Here is a 19699-nt window from a genome sequence, read left to right as displayed (position 1 = left end):
CCCCCCCCCGCCTGACCAGGACCTCATGTACCTCCTGATCCAGACTCTGCTGGACTCATTGCACCAGGACCTCCTGATCCAGACTCTGCTGGACTCATTGCACCAGGACCTCCTGATACAGACTCTGCTGGACTCATTGCACCAGGACCTGGGCTTGTTCATAGATCTGCCAGATGGCACCAAAGAACACCCGGCTACCACCTGCTTGGAGCTGTGGCTGTCCCAGCCCAACTTCACTAATGGTATGGGCTTCTTCCACAGGAAGCAATGTTCCCTCTCAGCTGCATGCTGTGCGGGGGCTCGCAGTACCCCGAGACTGCCGCGCAGCTCCCCCAGGACTTCTGCGAGAAGAAATATCAGCCCAGGGAGAGAGGCAGGAGATTGAACTTCACTCAACTTTCTAGAGTTTTTCCCCTTAGCTAACACTATCAACGTTTCCCTTTACTGTGGGAATTGTGATCAAATCAATGCAATATTAGCCACTTTCAATGCAACATACCGAGAAAGAAAACTAACCATACAAGAGATTTTGTTGTAGGCACAACACAGTGGAGTAGAATTCTATCGCGCACGAATCAGCCCGTACTCTACACAGACTCGTGCAGCATTAACAGTCAGAGCTGCAGTAGGCCTATACACAAATTGACCATTGCCATATATGGATATGTGCCATTTACTTTGAACTGGACTGTGTTTACAGCTCTGGTCGTGAGTAGATGAGCTTGTTTTGAGATCAAAGCAAGAGTTGCATGTAACCACATGTCCACATTTTTTTCATATCCTTTGCTAGTTAGTAAAGTATTAGTCCCAGTTATAGATCATTTGTAGTCAGTAATAGGGGAGTGATTGCTTCCTACAAGAGCACAAAACAGGTACATTTAAAAGCAAGTCAGGTAAAGATATTTTCGTTTGTCTTAAAGGGGCAGTGTTGTATTTTGAGACAGGCTTGAATAAGCAAAAGTAGCCAATAGACAGAGGGTAGCATAATTTGTCTGATTCTCTGTAGTAATGGTATGGGAATAATAATGCATTTTATTTTGTAAAGTGGTTTCTTACATCAAACAACACAACAACAAGTTCAGTCACTTCCGTGTCTGAAGGATAAGTGGATAAACAGGTTAATGTCAAGCCCTGCATGTTTTTTCAAAAGTCTCATGGAATGTAGGCCTACTGTACATTGAACACCACACATTGGTTGCTACTGTAGCCTGAATGATAGAACGGCTACAGTTGAAGTCGGAAGTTTACATACACCTTAGCCAAATACATTTAAACACAGTTTTTCACAATTCCTGACATTTAATCCTAGTAAAAAAATACCTGTCTTAGGTGGGTTAGGATCACCACTTTATTTTAAGAATGTGAAATGTCATAACAATATTAGAGAAAATGATTTATTTCAGCTTTTATTTCTTTCATCACATTGCCAGTGGGTCAGAAGTTTACATACACTCAAGTAGTATTTGGTAGCATTGCCTTTAAATTGTTTAACTTGGGTCAAACATTTCAGGTAGCCTTCCACAAGCTCCCCACAATAAGTTGGGGGAATTTTGTCCCATTCCTCCTGACAGAGCTGGTGTAACTGAGTCAGGTTTGTAGGCCTCCTTACTCACACACGCTTTTTCAGTTCTGCCCACAAATGTTCTGTAAGATTGAGGTCAGGGCTTTGTGATGGCCACTCCAATACCTTGACTTTGTTGTCCTTAAGCCATGTTGCCACAACTTTGGAAGTATGCTTGGGGTCATTGTCCATTTGGAAGACCCATTTGCGACCAAGCTTTAACTTCCTGACTGATGTCTTGAGATGTTGCTTCAATATATCCACATAATTATCTTTCCTCATGATGCCATCTATTTTGTGAAGTGCACCAGTCCCTCCTGCAGCCAAGCACCCCACAACATGATGCTGCCACCCCCTGTAACGGTCTTCGTCGTCCTCGGATGAAGGGGAAGAGAAATCAGACCAAAATGCAGCGTGGTAAGTGTTCGTCATTTTAATGTACAGCTGAACACTAAACCAACAAGCAAAACAAAAGAACAACCGAACAGTTCCGTCAGGTGCAAAACACTAAACAGAAAATATCTACCCACAAAACCCAAAGGAAAAACAGGCTGCCTAAGTATGACTCCCAATCAGCGACAACGATGTACAAGCTGTCCCTGATTGAGAGTCATACCAGGCCAAAACAAAGAAATACAAAAACATTGGGATGGTGTTCTTCGGCTTGCAAGCCTCCCCCTTTTCCCTCCTAACATATCGATGGTCATTATGGCCAAACAGTTCTATTTTTGTTTCATCAGACCAGAGGGCATTCCTCCAAAAAGTACAATCTTTGTCCCCATGTGCAGCTGCAAACCATAGTCTGGCTTTTTAATGGCGGTTTTGGAGCAGTGGATACTTCCTTGCAGAGCGGCCTTTCAGGTTATGTCGATATAGGACTCGTTTTTCTGTGGATATAGATACTTTTGTACCAGTTTCCTCCAGCATCTTCACAAGGTCCTTTGCTGTTGTTCTGGGATTGATTTGCACTTCTCACCAAAGTACGTTCATCTCTAGGAGACAGAACACGTCTCCTTCCTAAGCAGTATGACGGCTGCATGGTCCCATGGTGTTTATACTTGCGTACTATTGTTTGTACAGATGAACGTGGTACCTTCAGGCGTTTGTAAATTGCTCCCAAGGATGAACCAGACTTGTGGAGGGCTACAATTTTTTGGGGGCTGATTTATTTAGATTTTCCCATGATGTCAAGCAAAGAGGCACTGTGTTTGAAGGTAGGCCTTGAAATACATCCACAGATACACCTCCAATTGACTCAAATGATGTCAATTAGCCTATCAGGAGCTTCCAAAGCCATTACATAATTTTCTGGAATTTTCCAAGCTATTTAAAGGCACAGTCAACTTTGTTTGTTAACCTCTGACCCACTGGAATTGTGATACAGTGATTTATAAGTGAAATAATCTGTCTGTCAACAATTGTTGGAAAAATTACTTGTGTCATGCACAAAGTTGATGTCCTAACTGACTTGCCAAAACTATAGTTTGTTAACAATACATTTGTGGAGTAGTTTAAAAACGAGTTTTAATGACTCCAACATAAGTGTATGTAAACTTCTGACTTCAACTGTATGTCCATGTTAAAATGTTATGGAATGCATTTTATCCATAGTTTTTAATGGTAGGCCTACATTATGATCAAATAGCCACAGTAGCCAACTTGGCCACTGTTCAAACTGTAACTTAAAGCGGCTACAGCCTCAGTGTTCACAGTGAATGCGCCCTGGAAGTTGATTTTCACAACGTTCAAGTTTGCGTGTGCTCAGCAGACCTGAAATTTGCTTGGTGACAAAAAATGAGAGGAAACATTGACAGGAACTACATTGATTTCATTATTTTCATCACAATGTGACACCTTCTCCATTATATACTAACAGCATTTTAAATGTACAATATGTTTATTACATTTGTGTAGGAGCAGTTGTACTCTACTGCAGCAGAGAGATTGAACCCGGCTCAGTTTTTGACATAAACGTTGTTCCATGTTCCAGGGATGTATTACATTGATCCTAACCAGGGCAGCCCAGCTGATGCCATTCTGGTCTACTGTGACTTCACTGCAGCACCAAAGACTTGTCTGTCTCCACTCCATCCTCAGGTACTTCCACACACACCTCTGGCTCTGGGACCCTCTGAACTATAGATCTTATATCATGTGGTAATAACATTATGCTATGTGTGTTTGAAATTCATTCAAACTTCAGGTGCCAATGACGGCATGGCTGAAGGATTCTGGGACAAATAGCTCATTTCATTGGTTGAGTTCAATGGAAAAGGGCTTTCAAGTGAGGCTCAAATCCAACCTTTATTCTGTCTTGCTCTCATGTCCTTAGTTTGATTTTATGCTTTGAAACCACATCTTCCTTCCATTCCCTCTCCCAGTTTGAGTATCCAGGACCGGATGTAGTGCAGATGAGGTTCCTTAGGTTAAACAGCAGGCTCACCAGTCAGAACATTATCTACTCCTGCCAGCCTGGGAACAAACAGAGACCAGGGGAAAGAGAGGTGAAGTTCCTGGCAGACACACAAAGACAAAGTTACCTGGGGACATTACGAGATTGTGTGGTATGTTTTCAGACTATAATGACTACCATGTACTCTATTAGATGATGATGATGATGATGATGGTGATGATCAATCAATCAAATTGTATTGGTCACAAACACATTTAGCAGATGTTATTGCGGGTGTAGCAAAATGATGAAGAGGAGGCGGAGGGGGCTGTTGAGGGATGGTGAAGAGAGTCACTTCAGTGCTTGTAATGTACTTTGTTTCCTTCTTGGCAGTCCTCTGAGGAGCTGGATTCCGGAGAACGTCGTGATTCAGGGTTCCAGTTTGAGAGCGAGGACCTCAATCTACTTCCCCTGAGAGATCTGGCAGTGTTTGGAAGCAGTGACCTCACACAGGAGTTTGGATTCACTGTCGGGCCTGTGTGCTTCAGCTAAAGGAAGAGAGACACTCTCTCTAAGGACTGGCAAGAGCAGAGACAACAATGAGACAACCACCAGACAACCTCCAGCTAGCGGGGAAATGACTCAGAGAAACTGGAAAGAGACAGAGAAAGGCATCAGCACCTCTCCACTTCTCATGACAGAATTGTTTATTGACAAAGTAGAAGTACGAACCAACAGGACAAAGTGTGCTTTCTCTCTCCAAAGGTTAACCAGTTAACAAACATGAACTGGTTGGTCTGTGGCCAGGGATATTCTTGGGAGAAAGTATCTTTGTATTTTGTGTACACTGATTTCATTTGTGATATTGAAACATGCTTATTTATGTAATTGGTTTAAATGACGGCAGTTTCCTTAAATGTTTAAGTTGCTATAATTCAGTTTTTTACAAACATTCCCATACTTAATTCAGGTATGTTCTTGACCAAGAGCACTGTGGTTTACACAACCTTCACTGCTGCAACTTAACAATATGTTCCAAATCTGTGCTCACTCTACCCTTACATCCCAAGTTAGAAACTAAGAAACATATTGATCCCTTGGTCAAAAAGTAGGAAGACTAATATAATGATTATTAGGAGCTATGACATTTTATTTGGTGATAACATTTTGTGCATTCTTGCAGCACCTGAGAGATGCAGTAGCCTAACTACCATTTGTGATGTCTGTTGATACAGAGGAACAATGCGGTACTATAAAACATGTTCTCAAAGTTGATGTATATTTTCTGTAGCTTCTTTGTGTCTCCTGTGTTTTTACCTCACTGCACCTTATTATGATGTCCCAGCTAGAGGCTTATCTTTGTCCCTCCTCAATTTACCACATGATTTTACACCCTGACCTGGCTTTATTCTACCATGAACCCCAACCTGAGAAGCTTTCACAAAGGAAAAATGACTCCCCAGTTCTGTGAAAAACAGTTCTGATTCTAATGGAAATACTCCAGGAGGGACTTTATGTGGTGGCTGCTCTTGATAATGTGCTTACAATTGATACTGGATTGCATGCAGTAGGCTTTGAACATGGTATGGAACTTCAATGACAGAGACAAATGTATCTTTAAAGTTTTGCTCAGTTTCATCTTTGCTTAAAGATGTGTGTTTGTAAATTGTGTGACTTACTTAATTTATTTGCTGGCCATTTTTCTTCAATTGTTTTAAGTATCCATGCATTGAGATATATATATATATATCATTCATATTCTCTCATGTTTTGTAATATACACACGAGATACCAGTAATTGTTTGGGGTTCAACTGAAATATATGAATAAATTAAAGTATTGTACTAATTTATTCATAATTCATTGGTAGTGCCCCTCCACAAAAAGCACCCAAACAAGTGGAAAATATAAGCCATTTTATTTTAATTAAAACGTAAAGCAATTAAAAAGCGATGTGATTTGACTACATTAGATTAATGAAAATGAACTACCGATGAAGCTATGATGTTTCATGGAAATAATCGGGCGAAGTGTTGACATGAGAGAAAGGCGTTGTGATTTGACTACATTAGATTAATGAAAATGAACTACAGATGAAGCGATGATGTTTCATGGAAATAATCGGGCGAAGTGTTGACATGAGAGATCGTCCTCAGACATTGTTGCTTCTGCTCTGTCGCTCAGATGTCTTTTTCCTGACACTGAGCATAGACATTTCTGCTGCTGTTGAGTAGAGGATCATTCTCTTCAAGGTATGCAATCATTTTAAACAAACACTTGCGTTTATCCTGTAAGACATGCTCCTCGTTTATAGTAAATTGACTGTACTCGTGTAACCGCTTGTTTTTAGGCTGTAGGCCTTGTAATGCCTCGGTCTCTAGTCGCTCTGTGAATCGGCCAAGCCTCGCTCAAGATCCAGGACATTGGAATTGGGAGTTCCGAAGAACACAAGAGACGATACATTGTAGTTTAAAATGTAAAGGAAATGTATTTCTAAATTCAACGTCTGTAGTTTTAGCCTACGTTTTATTGGCAGCAGCAGATGATTATGTAGGTTGGCGCGGATGTTTTACATCGTTATTAACAGCTGTTGCGCCAGGACTCATGCGTAGCCTCCAGGCTTCCTCGTCAGATGGCATACACTATTAAGCAACTAAAGTCATGTATTTCCTTTCGAAACAAATTTTTACCTGTTTAGGAAAAAAAATGTAAGAAATCGTTTCAATAGTGAGGACAAGTGGCTGACAGGCTGCAATAAGTGACAGCAGCAAAATGTAAACGAAACTAGTGCTTTGTTTTCAGATTGTTTTATTTCTCTATTAAAACGGTGATCCATGTATGTATGTATGTATGTATGTATGTATGTATGTATCCATCCTCAATATTAAAAGTAGCTTAATCTGTTTTGATCGAATAAAGTACATCTCTCTACAGTTGAGTTTGTATCAGAGAAGGTAATATTGCTTCTGCTGTAATTTCTAATTGGCAGCCCACTTTCCCCACTGTGCCTATGACTTCACCGAGGGGTGGGCTGGAGACATGCACCCACCATCAAGGAAGGACTTTGTGTCTTTAACCCTCACTGGACAAGGAAGTGGCAACTATAATAACAGTAAGCAGTGGAGAAGACAGTCCTGCTGGAGGGTGAGTGGTGGCTGAAGGAAGTCAACCAACTTATCTCACACACTGATCCGATGACTTATGTACTATTTACAGCTTATTTATATGCTGTAAGACATATCGCACTGAATGTTTTATACCTCAAATGTAGCATGCCAATTTAATGGTTTACTGACTTGAATGAGAAAATGTCTCAAGACATAATTGTGATCAGAACCATAATATCATGTGATAGATACTCAGAAAGGATATGACTGTAGCTGAGACCTGTCACTGTTAGTCAGTAGAGGTATGACACCATGGTTGTTGTTTATCCGAAGAATACGACACTGCAGTGCTTCTGTATAGTAGCAGTATGTTTCTATAGTGGCGCAGTTGATCAGACGTGTGACACTGTGTGTGACGTTCAGTGATTCTTCTGTATTTCTTGTTGATCGTGGGCTTGTCTCTCCTGGCGGACAAGCCATCGCAGTCAATCATAACTGAGTTTTTGTCTAATTCACTCTGTGCTTACGGCTTTGTCATTTTCTCTCTCACCCAAATTGCACCGATATATACACAGAAATGGAAACGGTTATCCAGATTGCAGCGCAACCTAATCCTCTTCACCGTGGCTCTCATGTTACTTTGTGGGATTGCTACTTACCCCAGTGTCACAGAACATTTCCGAGGTAAGGTCAGCAGAAAAATGGAATTGTTATAATGTATGGTGGTGACTGTTCCTGAGGCACCAGAGACTGAGCATTCTCCCCTCTGCTTCCTCCCCAGGCCTTACTGTTGTCGCGAAGGAGGAAGGGGACCATGCTCTGAAACCTGTCGTCCATGAGGTCCAACCTGCGTTGGACAAGCTGAACCGACCGTTAGTACCAGAGTCACCTTCAGAGGTTGGTACATTCCACTCCTCTGCTTTACTACTAAAGCCAACCTTTGACTCTGACAAAATATGTGAATTGACACATCCAGTAAGCTGGGTTTCTGAAGTAAAGCTCTTCCCTCCCTTTACCATGTCTCTTCCTTCAGAAGCAGAAGAGGGCAGCCCACAAGCGGGGGCCACCCGGCCTGCAGAACCGACTGCAAAAGAAAGGGAACGTGTCAGATACCCAGGTGGAGAAAGAGGAGGGAGAGAAGCCACTTGTTAAGTAAGACTGGTCTCTAATCAGTGGATAGAACTGATGGACTGATTGATAACAACATACTGATGCACCTTTATTGCATGGGTTAGAGAAGTGGATTGCGATGCGTAATCTGAATAAAATATACAACTCGATTCCAAGCAAATGTAAACATGTTTTCTGGTCTTCTCATCTTGACTGACCCCTATGTGTATTTAGCTGGCATGTGGCCATGATTGACCAAGCCACTGAAAGAGGAACTGCCAAGGAAGCAGCGAACAAGGTGGATGTCCCAGAGGTTGAGCAAGAGGGCCATTCACACAAGGAGCCAGGTCTTTGCCATGTTTCCGCCTCTACTGTCTCTCTCTGTCTTTCTCTGCTCAAACCTTCCATAGCCCCCTTCATGACCATGAACAACAGCTGAGTTCATTAACCACACGTTGAGTTTGATGTGTGCATGGCCTGAAAGAGACTTAAATAGAAGTAATGAATTCATAATTCTGGAATGGACTTGGATGGTAGCCTGTTATCTTGGCGTGCGTGTGTTTCAGAAGTCGATAGGCTTGAGGCAGTACGTGATGCTTTCAGACATGCGTGGAAGGGCTACAAAGAGTTTGCCTGGGGGAAAGATGAGCTGAGGCCTATGTCTAAGTCCTATGGAGAGTGGTTTGGCCTAGGCTTGACCCTAATTGATGCACTGGACACAATGTGGATCCTCAACCTCAAAAAAGGTACCTACAGTACATTCATGATCCAGCTTTTCTATATACCTTCTGTATCAGAGTTTTCATGGACTTAGACCACTAAAGTTGCTTGCCCTCTTTTGGACAGAGTTTGAGGAGGCTAAGACCTGGGTGTCCACAGAGCTGTCCTTTAATAAAAACGTGGACGTGAACCTGTTTGAGAGCACCATCCGTATCCTGGGCGGCTTGCTGAGCACTTACCATCTGACTGGAGACACTCTGTTCCTGGACAAGGCTGTGAGTCACGTACAGGGAGACTTATAGAGAGCTGGCCCTTACTGTTTTTGCTGCTGGGCCTCTGGCACTTCCTCCTCCAGTCCCTCTGCCTCTCAAAGACCCTTTCATGGACTGCTGCTAATGCTGCTACTGGTCATATGAATTAATTCCTGAAATTAAGAAAATAATCTGTGGGAGAAGGGGTTCTGGTTAAGAAAACCAGTATTGATGGGCCATTCTGTTTTTTTATTTTTTATTATGACCTTGCAGAAAGATTTAGGAACGAGGTTAATGCCTGCCTTCAACACCCCGTCCAAGATCCCCTACTCAGATGTGAACATTGGGAAGGGTACGGCCCACCCCCCTCGATGGACGTCGGACAGCACTGTTGCGGAGGTCACCAGCATCCAGCTGGAATTTAGGGAGCTGAGTCGCCTCACTCAGGACACACGCTACCAGGTAAACCCAGCCACAGCACAGTATCAGGATCTGTTGGTAATATTCATACCTATGCTCAAAAGCAATGTTCCAATGGCAGGACTCGATTTGACGTCAGGCTTGATTTATACAGCACACTATCAATCATCTCTGACGACATTTAACTGACTTTCTCCATCCCCTTCTTATATAGGCTGCAGTGGATGAGGTCATGCAGAAAGTCCACAAGCTGGAGGGGAAGCAGGATGGCCTCGTCCCCATGTTCATCAACACCAACAGCGGCCAGTTCACCCATTTGGGGATGTTCACGCTGGGTGCACGGGCAGACAGCTACTACGAATACCTCCTCAAACAGTGGATCCAGGGAGGCAAGAAGGAGACGGCGTGAGTCAAACTCTTTTTTTTCTAAACACTTTCCGGTCTACTTTTCTCAAGGCTGTATATGAGGTTTAGGCTGACGCTAATTCTCTGAGTCAGGTCTAACCACTCAGGTCCTACTGATCTTGTCTAGGCTCCCTGCTAAGTACTGGGGCCAGGCAGCAGAGTTGTCCCTGCTCTAGCTTGCTGTCATGTTTTGACAGTCCCATAGCTTGATCTCCTCAGAGCTGTCCCTCCCCTGATGTAACTGAGATGACTTAAACAGCCCAATTCTCTCTGTTACCTGCAGTGCTGGACAAGCTGTGTGGATGCGGAGGAACAGCTGTATGTCGTATCAGGCTGTGCATAAGACTAAAATATTCATGACTCTGTCTGGTGATATTTGCTGAACTTCATGCACAACTAGGTCTTCAGAGCTGCTTTATAAACTATGTATCCTCAGTTGGAACAGCTCTCTCAGACCCAGCACAGCTTGAGGACAGATTTAGTTATTGTACTATGTTTTTAAAGTAGTTCTTAGTTTTTTCTTGGCTCAGTGCTGTATCAGTTGGTGTTGTGGATTCTAACTGATACGAACAAAGTAACAACAGAAACAACAGAAACCATTAAGCTGACTATGCTTCTCAGTATTTGTGTAGTTATAGACCATATTCCTTTCAGTCAAAGCAGTGTTGTGTTATACAGAGCAGTACAAATAAATGGATGTGCTTGGCTGTAAAGCTGTGGCTGTATTGGCTGTTCCTCGGGTTGTGCTCCAGAGTGCTTGGCTGTAAAGCTGTGGCTGTGTGTTCCTCAGGTTGCTGGAGGATTACCTGCAGGCCCTGGAGGGAGTGAAGAAGAACCTGCTGAAGAAGTCCTCTCCGAACAGGCTGACCTTCGTAGGGGAGCTTGCCCATGGCAGGTTTAGCCCCAAAATGGTTAGGATACTGACTATGCACACCAGATGAGTGTGTGTTGAAAAAGCTGATGTTTTCTCTAGAATGTGTAACATGGACGTGGTAGTTCTCCACTGCCCCCCCCCCCCTCCACTGACCAACCCCCCCCCCCCCTATGTCAGGACCACCTGGTGTGTTTCCTCCCTGGGACCCTGGCTCTAGGGGCCCACCACGGCCTGCCAGCGGACCACATGGAGCTGGCCAAGCAGCTGATGGAGACCTGCTACCAGATGTATGCCCAGATGGAGACTGGCCTGAGCCCTGAGATTGTCCACTTTAACATGCACGAGGGCAGCATTGGCGATGTAGACGTGAAGGTAGGGGTGTGCTCTGAACAACACTCACAGCAGAGATATGGTTGTGATCAATACCCAACTGAAGTGCTATTTGGTCCCTAACTATTTATTTCACTGTTGTGAAGTGTATGTTTTTTGTTGTTGATGCAATATGATTGTTTCTCGTGTGTGTGTGTGTGTGTGTGTGTGTGTGTGTGTGTCATTTCTTCAGCTTGCAGACAGACACAACCTCCTGCGCCCTGAGACGGTGGAGAGCTTGTTCTATCTGTACAGGTTCACTAAGGACAGGAAGTACAGGGACTGGGGCTGGGAGATCCTCCAGAACTTCAACAAGTATACCAAGGTGAGCGAGCACAGTCACTAACCAGCCTAGACTACTGTAAATACTGTAAGTAAATGAACCCGCCTGGTCCCAGATCTGTTTGGCATGACAATAGGAGTCATCTGGAACCAGGCTACTGAGAAATGCATTATTAAAGTGAGTGATGAATCCATATGTGTTAATTGAGTTAGTATTCCTCAGACGTTCCGCGTCCTTCTTATAATAACGTGTGATAACAACATGTGATAACATAATAACATGTGTCTCACCAGGTTTCTACTGGTGGCTACACGTCCATCAACAACGTCCGGGACCCAGAGTATCCCAGCCCCCGGGACAAGATGGAGAGTTTCTTCCTGGGGGAGACTCTCAAATACTTCTACCTGCTGTTCTCAGATGATCCGGAGCTGCTCAGTCTGGACAAGTATGTGTTCAACACAGAGGCTCACCCCCTGCCCATCTGGCCCACCGCACAGTGAGAGATACACAGGGCAAGTCAACATGAAGCACACATACAGTAATACATCACAGCTCAGGGCTTGGCTAACACCAATATATCTTGTTATTCCTTATTGTATATCTCAGTGACTCAAATTTGGGTTGGTTTACCCTCTCCTAAATTGAAAACTCTGGAAAAATTGCTATTTTTAAAAGCCGGAATTCATTGTTTGTTTAAAGGCGGGGGGTAGCAGCAGTGTTGGGGTGAGATTGAAGCATAGTAGCTTTGATATATATTTTATCTTTGTCTGTTCTCGCCACGTTGCTGCTGAGGGGGCCTGTCTATCCTCAGATCATGACAGTTGTTTACTCTGAAGGAAGAGTGGAAAACATGAGGCAGCCAAGCTATGTCCTTGGCCTCATCATGGTTATTTTGTACACCAACACTAGAGAAAGATATGAGCGTGACTGGACTCCAAGCTGTGCCTAAATTGGAGGCAGCAGCAGCCTGAGAGAAAGTGCTAGTTTGACAGAATACAGCACTGAGTGACAAGTGACACCCCCTATCATGGACTTCCCACATGAATAAATGCTATAGTATACTATGGTATAGATCACTGTAGTGTATACTGTAGTATTTACAGTTAACTATATTATAAATACTGCAGTAAAGGAAAACAGTAGTATACTGTAGTATTTATTATAGTGTTTTTGTTTTATTATCTTTGACACTGGAGAATCACTAATGAAGCACATTTTCCATAACCTGTAGGTAGGAAGGTAGGACTGGGGTCTGAATGGAGAGTTCAGAGCTTCTGCTCTTTTTAAATAAACTGTAGGGAACACAATCTATGATCTATACTTATACTTGGCATGTAGGTTTCTTAGTTATGGGTGGTGCAAATTGGGATATGGGGGAGGGGAATGGGCAGGGTATATGCTAATTAAATACTGTAGTATTTACTATAGTTATAAAACTGTAGTGTTTTTGTGGACATTACTGTAGTATTTACTAGAACATTCTATAGTAAGTACTACACATAATTGAGGGATACTACAGTGTATAGTATACTACAGTTTACTAAGGAATTCTATAGTACGTACTGTAGTATTCATAAAAATAAAATAAAAAAGATGTATGTGGGTTTACAGTAAATGACCAAGTATTGTGATAAAACATTATGCGTCCCTGGATCCTCTCACTCTCCGGTCTCTTGATCGCATTCTTAAGAAATGGTTTTATACAGATTTTGAAAAGAGAATCAGTCATATCAGGCATAGAATAGTCTGATTTTAATTGCATACTGTGAACCTTTTTGTGTATGGGGACTGCAAGCACTTATTGTTTAATTTCCTTGTGTTTTGAATTTGACTGACTCAGCTGCTATTATATTTAATGAATGTTACATTTTTCTTATTTGTCATGCTTTCCTTTGTTGTGGGGTCAAACTAGTGTAAGTTGGAGTGGACATTTGGGTAGTTTTAGTTATACAAATGTTTGTGAGATTTAAGCTGAATTTTAATTCATTTGTAGTGTATTGTGGTATACTACAGTGCCTTCAGAAAGTATTCATACCGCTTGACTTATTCCACAATTTGTTGTTGCAGTCTGAATTCAAAATTGATTCAATAAATGTATTCTCTCACCAATCTACATACAATACCTCATAATGACAAAGTGAAAACCATGTTTTTAGCAAATGTATAAAGAAATGTAATACATAAGTATTCACACCCCTGTCAATACATGTTAGAATCACCTTTGGCAGTGATTACAGCTGTGAGTCTTTCTGGTTAGGTCTCTAAGAGCTTTGCACACCTGGGTTGTACAATATTTGCACATTATTCTTTTCAAAATTCTTCAAGCTCTGTCAAGTTGGTTGTTGAACATTGCTAGACATCCATTTTCAAGTCTTGCCATAGACTTTCAAACTGATTTAAGTCAAAACTGTAACCTGGCCACTCAGGAACATTCAATGTAATCTTGCTAAGCAACTCCAGTGTGTATTTAGCTACACTCGCAATAACATCTGCTAAACACATGTATGTGACCAATAAAATTGGATTTGATTTATTTGGCCTTGTTTTAGGTTATTGTCCTGCTTAAAGGTGAATTTGTCTCCCAGTGTCTGTTGGAAAGCACACTGAACCAGGTTTTCCACTAGGATTTTGCCTGTGTTAGCTCAATTCCGTTTCTTTTTATCATTAACTCCCTAGTTCTTGCCGATGACAAGCATACCCATAACATGATGCATCCACCACCATGCTTGAAAATATGAAGTGTATCTTTGTATTGACTGGGTTTTTTGGTACACCATTTATAGTGTAATCACTTCACCATGCTCAAAGGGATATTCAATGTCTGCTTTTTTTAGTTTTACCCATCTATCAATAGGTGCCCTTCTTTGCGCAGCATTGGAAAACCTGTAGTCTTTGTGGTTGAATCTGTTTGAAATTCACTTTTCGACTGAGGGACATTACAGATAATTGCATGTGTGGGGTACAGAGATGAGGTAATCATGTTAAACAATTATTGCACACAAAGTGAGTCCATGCAACTTATGTGACTTGTTAAGCACATTTTTACTCCTGAACTTATTCAGGCTTGCCATAACAAAGGGGTTGAATACTTGACTCGACATTTTAAACTCAGGCTGTAAAACAACAAAATGTGGAAAAAGTCGGAGTGTGAATACTTTCTGAAGGCGCTGTATATCTGGATAGGCTGTAACTCCCATACTTCACTATCATTCCTGTAAATATCTATTGGGAATGTAATATGTACATTTTCACTCTTTTGATTCTATTTGTAGTGGTATTTTATTTAAATGTTTTTGAGACCCAATTCAACATCCTAGGTGTATAGTGTGAGATTTTAGTTTTCTTCCCAATTTGAATGTTCAGCGCTCTCCTCCTTCATTGTTTTCACTTGTGCCTTCAACGTTGCTCTGGATAACCTTATGAAACTATTTTGACATCCATAAATTACTGTTTTGTTATGGAAATGTGTATAGTGGGTAGTTTTGCACAGATTTTTGTTTTACATATTCATGGTGTGGAATAAGGAATGTCATTTTCCAACAGTCTTTCAACCATTTGCTGGATGTACTTCCGTAACCTTCAAACTGTGCATGCACTTATAGTACATATCATGAATAAGGGCTCTCTGCTTGCTATCCCTCTTTCACATTTCTGATCAGTTAGTATACTGCTGGTTGGATTTCAGATTCCTTTTTTAGAACTTTGTTTCTCAAAATGGATTCTAAACTTTTATAAACCAAAGATCTCCTGATTATTACAATAACTGGAATCTGGAATGAATCTACACGTCATTCTGTGAGGAATGACGAAATAAGCCATTTCCCTAAGCCATGTTTTATAACAATGTAAACTAAGGACTATTGGAGTTTTTGATACAGCATCTGAAGTCAGCTGCTGCCTGCTGACAGCTGTTAGCTAACCAAGGTCAACAGCGTGTTAATACTGTCTTGGTTATTCACGTCTGGTGTTGTTCTGATTCCCTCAAGCTGTGGAGGACCATTTTATTTCAAACTGCTAACGCCATATACCCAACTGTGGCACCCACCTGGGACCTCAAGGCAAAATAAGAAATATAAGTTATTGTATTTTTCTTGCATATTGTAAACATTTGCAGTCAATTTTACACATTGGTCAGAATCTCTCCATTTCAATTCAACTATGCGCCTATGACATTTGCAACACTGTATTTTGGAACAGCCTGTGTGATGAAACTGCAACACCAGTGACTCAGATGGAAGTAGTACACCCATGTGTTGATTTAAATCTCTTTCAACTTGGGCATGAACATGCTAAACCAAGGGCTGGGAGCTAATGGGATCAGTGTGTCTGGGTCTGTGAACTGTTTTAAACTCTTGACCTTTCAAAATGTGTTCTGAATCATGTCACTGAATCATGTTTTATTAAACCACGGACCAGCTTTAATTTTGTATAAATGTCAACATTAAAACACTTTATTGAACATTTTACAACTCTGTCACTCGATCATTACAATCCATGTCGAAGGCATTTCATCAGTATCTCTCCCTCTCCATTTTCGCCCACTGGGCGATGGTATCTGACTCCATCATATAGGCCTTTATAACAGATGCCCGATCAGCATCATTGGTCTCTCTGGGAAGTAAGATCGCATGGGATAATATTAGCATTGAATTGAAACCATGCCTGTGGTGGCACCGTATAAGATACTAAATAATATTCTAGAGTAAATAATTGTATACTGTTTGAATTTACAGTAGTTGATTGTGTAGTGGAAGAAAGTCAAGTGTGGTTTTTGAATGACATAAGTCCTTTCACCTCAAATCCAAATGGTGAGCCCCCTCTGAGATGCAATCAGTGATGAGCTTGAGGAACCCTTCGAGATAAAATCCCGTTAACGGGATTGGTTGGACAACAACCAGTGAGAGCACGGCGCGAAATTCAAAAAAAAAAATCTCAAAATTACAATTCAAGTATTATACAGCATTTTAAAGATACTCTACTCGTTAATCCAATCACATTGTCTGATTTCAAAAAGGCTTTACGGTGAAAGCAAAACAGATTATTTTAGGATAGCACCTTAGCAACAAAAAAAAGCTATTTTCCAAGCATGGATAGCCGTCACAAAACCAGATATACAGCTAAAATGAAGCACTAACCTTTGACAATCTTCATCAGATGACACTCCTAGGACATCATTTTAGACAATACATCATTTTTTGTTCGATTAAGTTCATATTTATATCCAAAAACCCAATTTCTACATTGGTGCGTGACGTTCAGAAAATGTTTTCTCCCCATAACCTCCGGTGAATAGGCATATTTAATTTACAGAAGAACTCATAAACGTTGACAAAATGTATAACAATTATTTAAAGAATTAGAGATAATCTACTCCTTTATGCAACCACTTTGTCAGATTTCAAAATAACTTTACGGAAAAAGCACATTGTTCAATATTCTGAGTACAGAACTTAGCCTTCAATGCTAAGTTATACAGTTAGCCTGTCGACAAATCTCTAAAAATATGTTGGAAATATTTTCTTACCTTTGCTGATCTTCGGCGGAATGCACTCGGAAGGGGTCCCACTTCCACCAGAAATGTTCATTTGTTCTGCAAAGTCCATCATTTATGTCCAAATACGTCCAATTTTTTGACCCATCCAGAACACTTTACGATGCCATGTGGCGTGGACGCAAATCCATAGACGAAATGTTCAAAAGTTCACCGTTTGTAGAAACATGTCAAACAATGTTTACAATCAATCCTTTAGGGTATTTTTTAACGTAAAATTGCGATAATTTTACAACCGGGCAATAGGTATTCATCCCAGAAGAAAAATAACAAACAACAAAGTCACGTGCATGCGCGTCACGAGACACCTGTCCTCAGACTGGCCAGTGATTGACTGAGCCACAATTTTCTGCCCGGTAACAGGTGACGGATGAAACCAGTTCCTGAAGATTGTTGAAAGCCAATGGAAGCCTTAGGAGGTGCAACGTAAATCCTATGTCACTGTAGTTTTTCAAGGGATTCAAAAGATAAACTACATTTCTAATTTCTCCCACTTCCTGATTCAATTTTTCTAAGGTTTTTGCCTGCCATATGAGTTCTGTTATACTCACAGACACCATTCAAACAGTTTTAGAAACTTCAGAGTGTTTTCTATCCAAATCAACTAATAATATGCATATTCTATTTTCTGGGCCAGAGTAGTAACCTGTTTAAATTGGGTACGTTTTTCATCCGGCCGTGAAAATACTGCCCCCTAGCACCAAGAGGACTTTCTCACCTACAGAACAAAAATCATACACATTTGATTAATATCTTACCCTTCCATTTGCCCATGGGTCCAGATCTCCATTGGAGAAAATGTTGCTGGCTGTGGAGAGGGCTGATCAAGGCAACAAAGAACAGAAACATAAAGAACAAAACATCACTAAGGAAACCATACTATGGAAAAATCAGGGTGGCATTACAGCCAAGTGTTCTAGAAGCAAGCCATGTGTACTGCATGAGAATTTCAAATGATGTTGAAATGAGCAAGGCTACAGGGTCATTCCATCAAACAGTTGCCATCTCAAGAATTTAAAAAAGACTACAGTAAGTGCCTATTAAGTGCCAAATAAAGCAACAGGGTTGATGACTTAATCTTAATATAGGGTACTTTTGCCATTAAAATGCTCAGTCTGATCGTGTGGGCGTGCTGATACAAATTGAAATAGATTTACATACACAGCCCTGATTAGCGGATAGGATCGTCTGAACTCTATATAGCCTACGCTGCTTACCAATTTAAAGTAGGAGTTTACATATGCAAATAAAAGATAACTGGTCATTGGTCAGAATAATCAGATTGTGATGTCATGCTGTGGGCCAAAAAATCCATCCCACCTGAACAGGCTGAAATTCCAGGTGGGCTTTTTTTTCTTCAAAAAGGGTGTTATCATTTTCACAATTTCAGAGTGTTAATTCAACCTCATAGTGTGGAAATATATATTTTTTTCAAGAACTAACATCCCATTTTTGACTGCACTGCCCCTTTAAAACAAGGGACAGGGTTTTTGGACCTTTAAATTGATTACTAATCTCATCAAATAAATAATGATCTTCAGAAATGACCTTGTCAAAGCAACAAAATAACCAGAGCTTTAAAATGATGGTGAAAACTTGGAGAATTGTTGGGGTTTTGTGGGTTAAAATCTTCCTAGAAGTCACAGAGGATGCTTAGAGAGAGGTCAAAATGCAGAATATATATATATATATATATATATATATATATATATATATATATACATACATACATACATACATACATACATACAGTACCAGTCAAAAGTTTGGACACACCTACTCATTCCCGGGTTTTTCTTTATTTTTACTATTTTCTACATTGTAGAATAATAGTGAACACATCACAACTATGAAATAACACATATGGAATCTAAAAAGTGTTAAACAAATCAAAATATATTTAATATTTGAGATTCTTCAAAGTAGCCACCTTTTGCCTTGGAATTTTGCACACTCTTGGAATTCTCTCAACCAGCTTCACCTGGAATGCTTTTCCAACAGTCTTGAAGGAGTTCCCACATATGCTGAATGCTTGTTGGCTCCTTTTCCTTCACTCTGCGGTCAAACTCATCCAAAACCATCTCAATTGGGTGATTGTGGTTGGGTGATTGTGGAGGCCAGGGGCCTCATTTATTTAAAACATTTTAGATTTATACTTGAGCTTAGTTGTGAGATCATTTCCGACGATGTGCTTACGTTCGATTTATAAAAAGATATTGACCATAAAAACCTTGCTTACGCAGGTTCTAAAAAGCCCATTTGTAACTTACGCACCTGTGATCATATAAATCTCAAATTAACTTAAAATTGACGGCACCTGAACGTGCCTTACTGTCAGCGATTTCCTCTTATAGAATCCTAGCACAAATGAGGATTTAATCAGGAATAGCCATGGATCAAAAGAGAAAAGCTAACTTTTTGGAAGACGAGATCACGTCGATGGTAGGAGATTGAAGACAGGCAACATGTATTATTCGGTGAACTAAATAGTGGGTTGACAAAGAAAGCCAAACAGGTAGCTTGGGAGTGTTTCGCCGCTGCAGTGAACGAGGTGGGACAGCAAGACAGAACTGTGGCTGATGTGAATAAGAAATGGTCTGACAAACTGCAAGGGAAAAAAAGAATAGCCATACATAACCAGCAGGAAAATCACTTA

At 41.0% G+C, this 19699-nt stretch overlaps 2 protein-coding genes across 4 annotated transcripts; both read left to right on the top strand.

The window, feature by feature from the left end:
• Nucleotides 1-23: 23 nt before the first annotated feature.
• On the top strand, nt 24-5223 carry LOC123729137 (collagen alpha-1(III) chain-like). 2 transcript variants are annotated; one of them, XM_045703020.2, is made up of 6 exons: nt 24-242; nt 1865-1978; nt 3552-3658; nt 3765-3845; nt 3943-4125; nt 4347-5223. In XM_045703020.2, the coding sequence occupies exons 1-6, from the start codon at nt 26-28 to the stop codon at nt 4503-4505; spliced, it is 861 nt and encodes a 286-aa protein (XP_045558976.2). In that variant the 5' UTR covers nt 24-25; the 3' UTR covers nt 4506-5223. The 2 variants fall into 2 exon arrangements, with proteins under 2 accessions (XP_045558976.2, XP_045558977.2); XM_045703021.2 differs by lacking the exon at nt 1865-1978.
• On the top strand, nt 5159-15961 carry LOC106579997 (endoplasmic reticulum mannosyl-oligosaccharide 1,2-alpha-mannosidase). 2 transcript variants are annotated; one of them, XM_045703018.2, is made up of 14 exons: nt 5159-5536; nt 6943-7097; nt 7636-7744; nt 7842-7957; nt 8094-8212; nt 8405-8517; nt 8737-8916; nt 9017-9165; nt 9415-9603; nt 9776-9966; nt 10757-10877; nt 11018-11212; nt 11403-11534; nt 11786-15961. In XM_045703018.2, the coding sequence occupies exons 1-14, from the start codon at nt 5443-5445 to the stop codon at nt 11990-11992; spliced, it is 2070 nt and encodes a 689-aa protein (XP_045558974.1). In that variant the 5' UTR covers nt 5159-5442; the 3' UTR covers nt 11993-15961. The 2 variants fall into 2 exon arrangements, with proteins under 2 accessions (XP_045558974.1, XP_014015999.1); XM_014160524.3 differs by lacking the exon at nt 5159-5536 and adding an exon at nt 5744-6205.
• The last annotated feature ends 3738 nt before the right edge of the window (nt 15962-19699 follow it).

Source organism: Salmo salar, chromosome 20, assembly GCF_965601325.2.
Source record: "Salmo salar chromosome 20, fSalSal1, whole genome shotgun sequence".
In the NCBI taxonomy this organism is placed as follows: domain Eukaryota; kingdom Metazoa; phylum Chordata; class Actinopteri; order Salmoniformes; family Salmonidae; genus Salmo; species Salmo salar.
The sequence above is the reverse complement of the archived record's forward strand: the minus strand, read 5'-3'. Positions and strand labels throughout refer to the sequence as shown.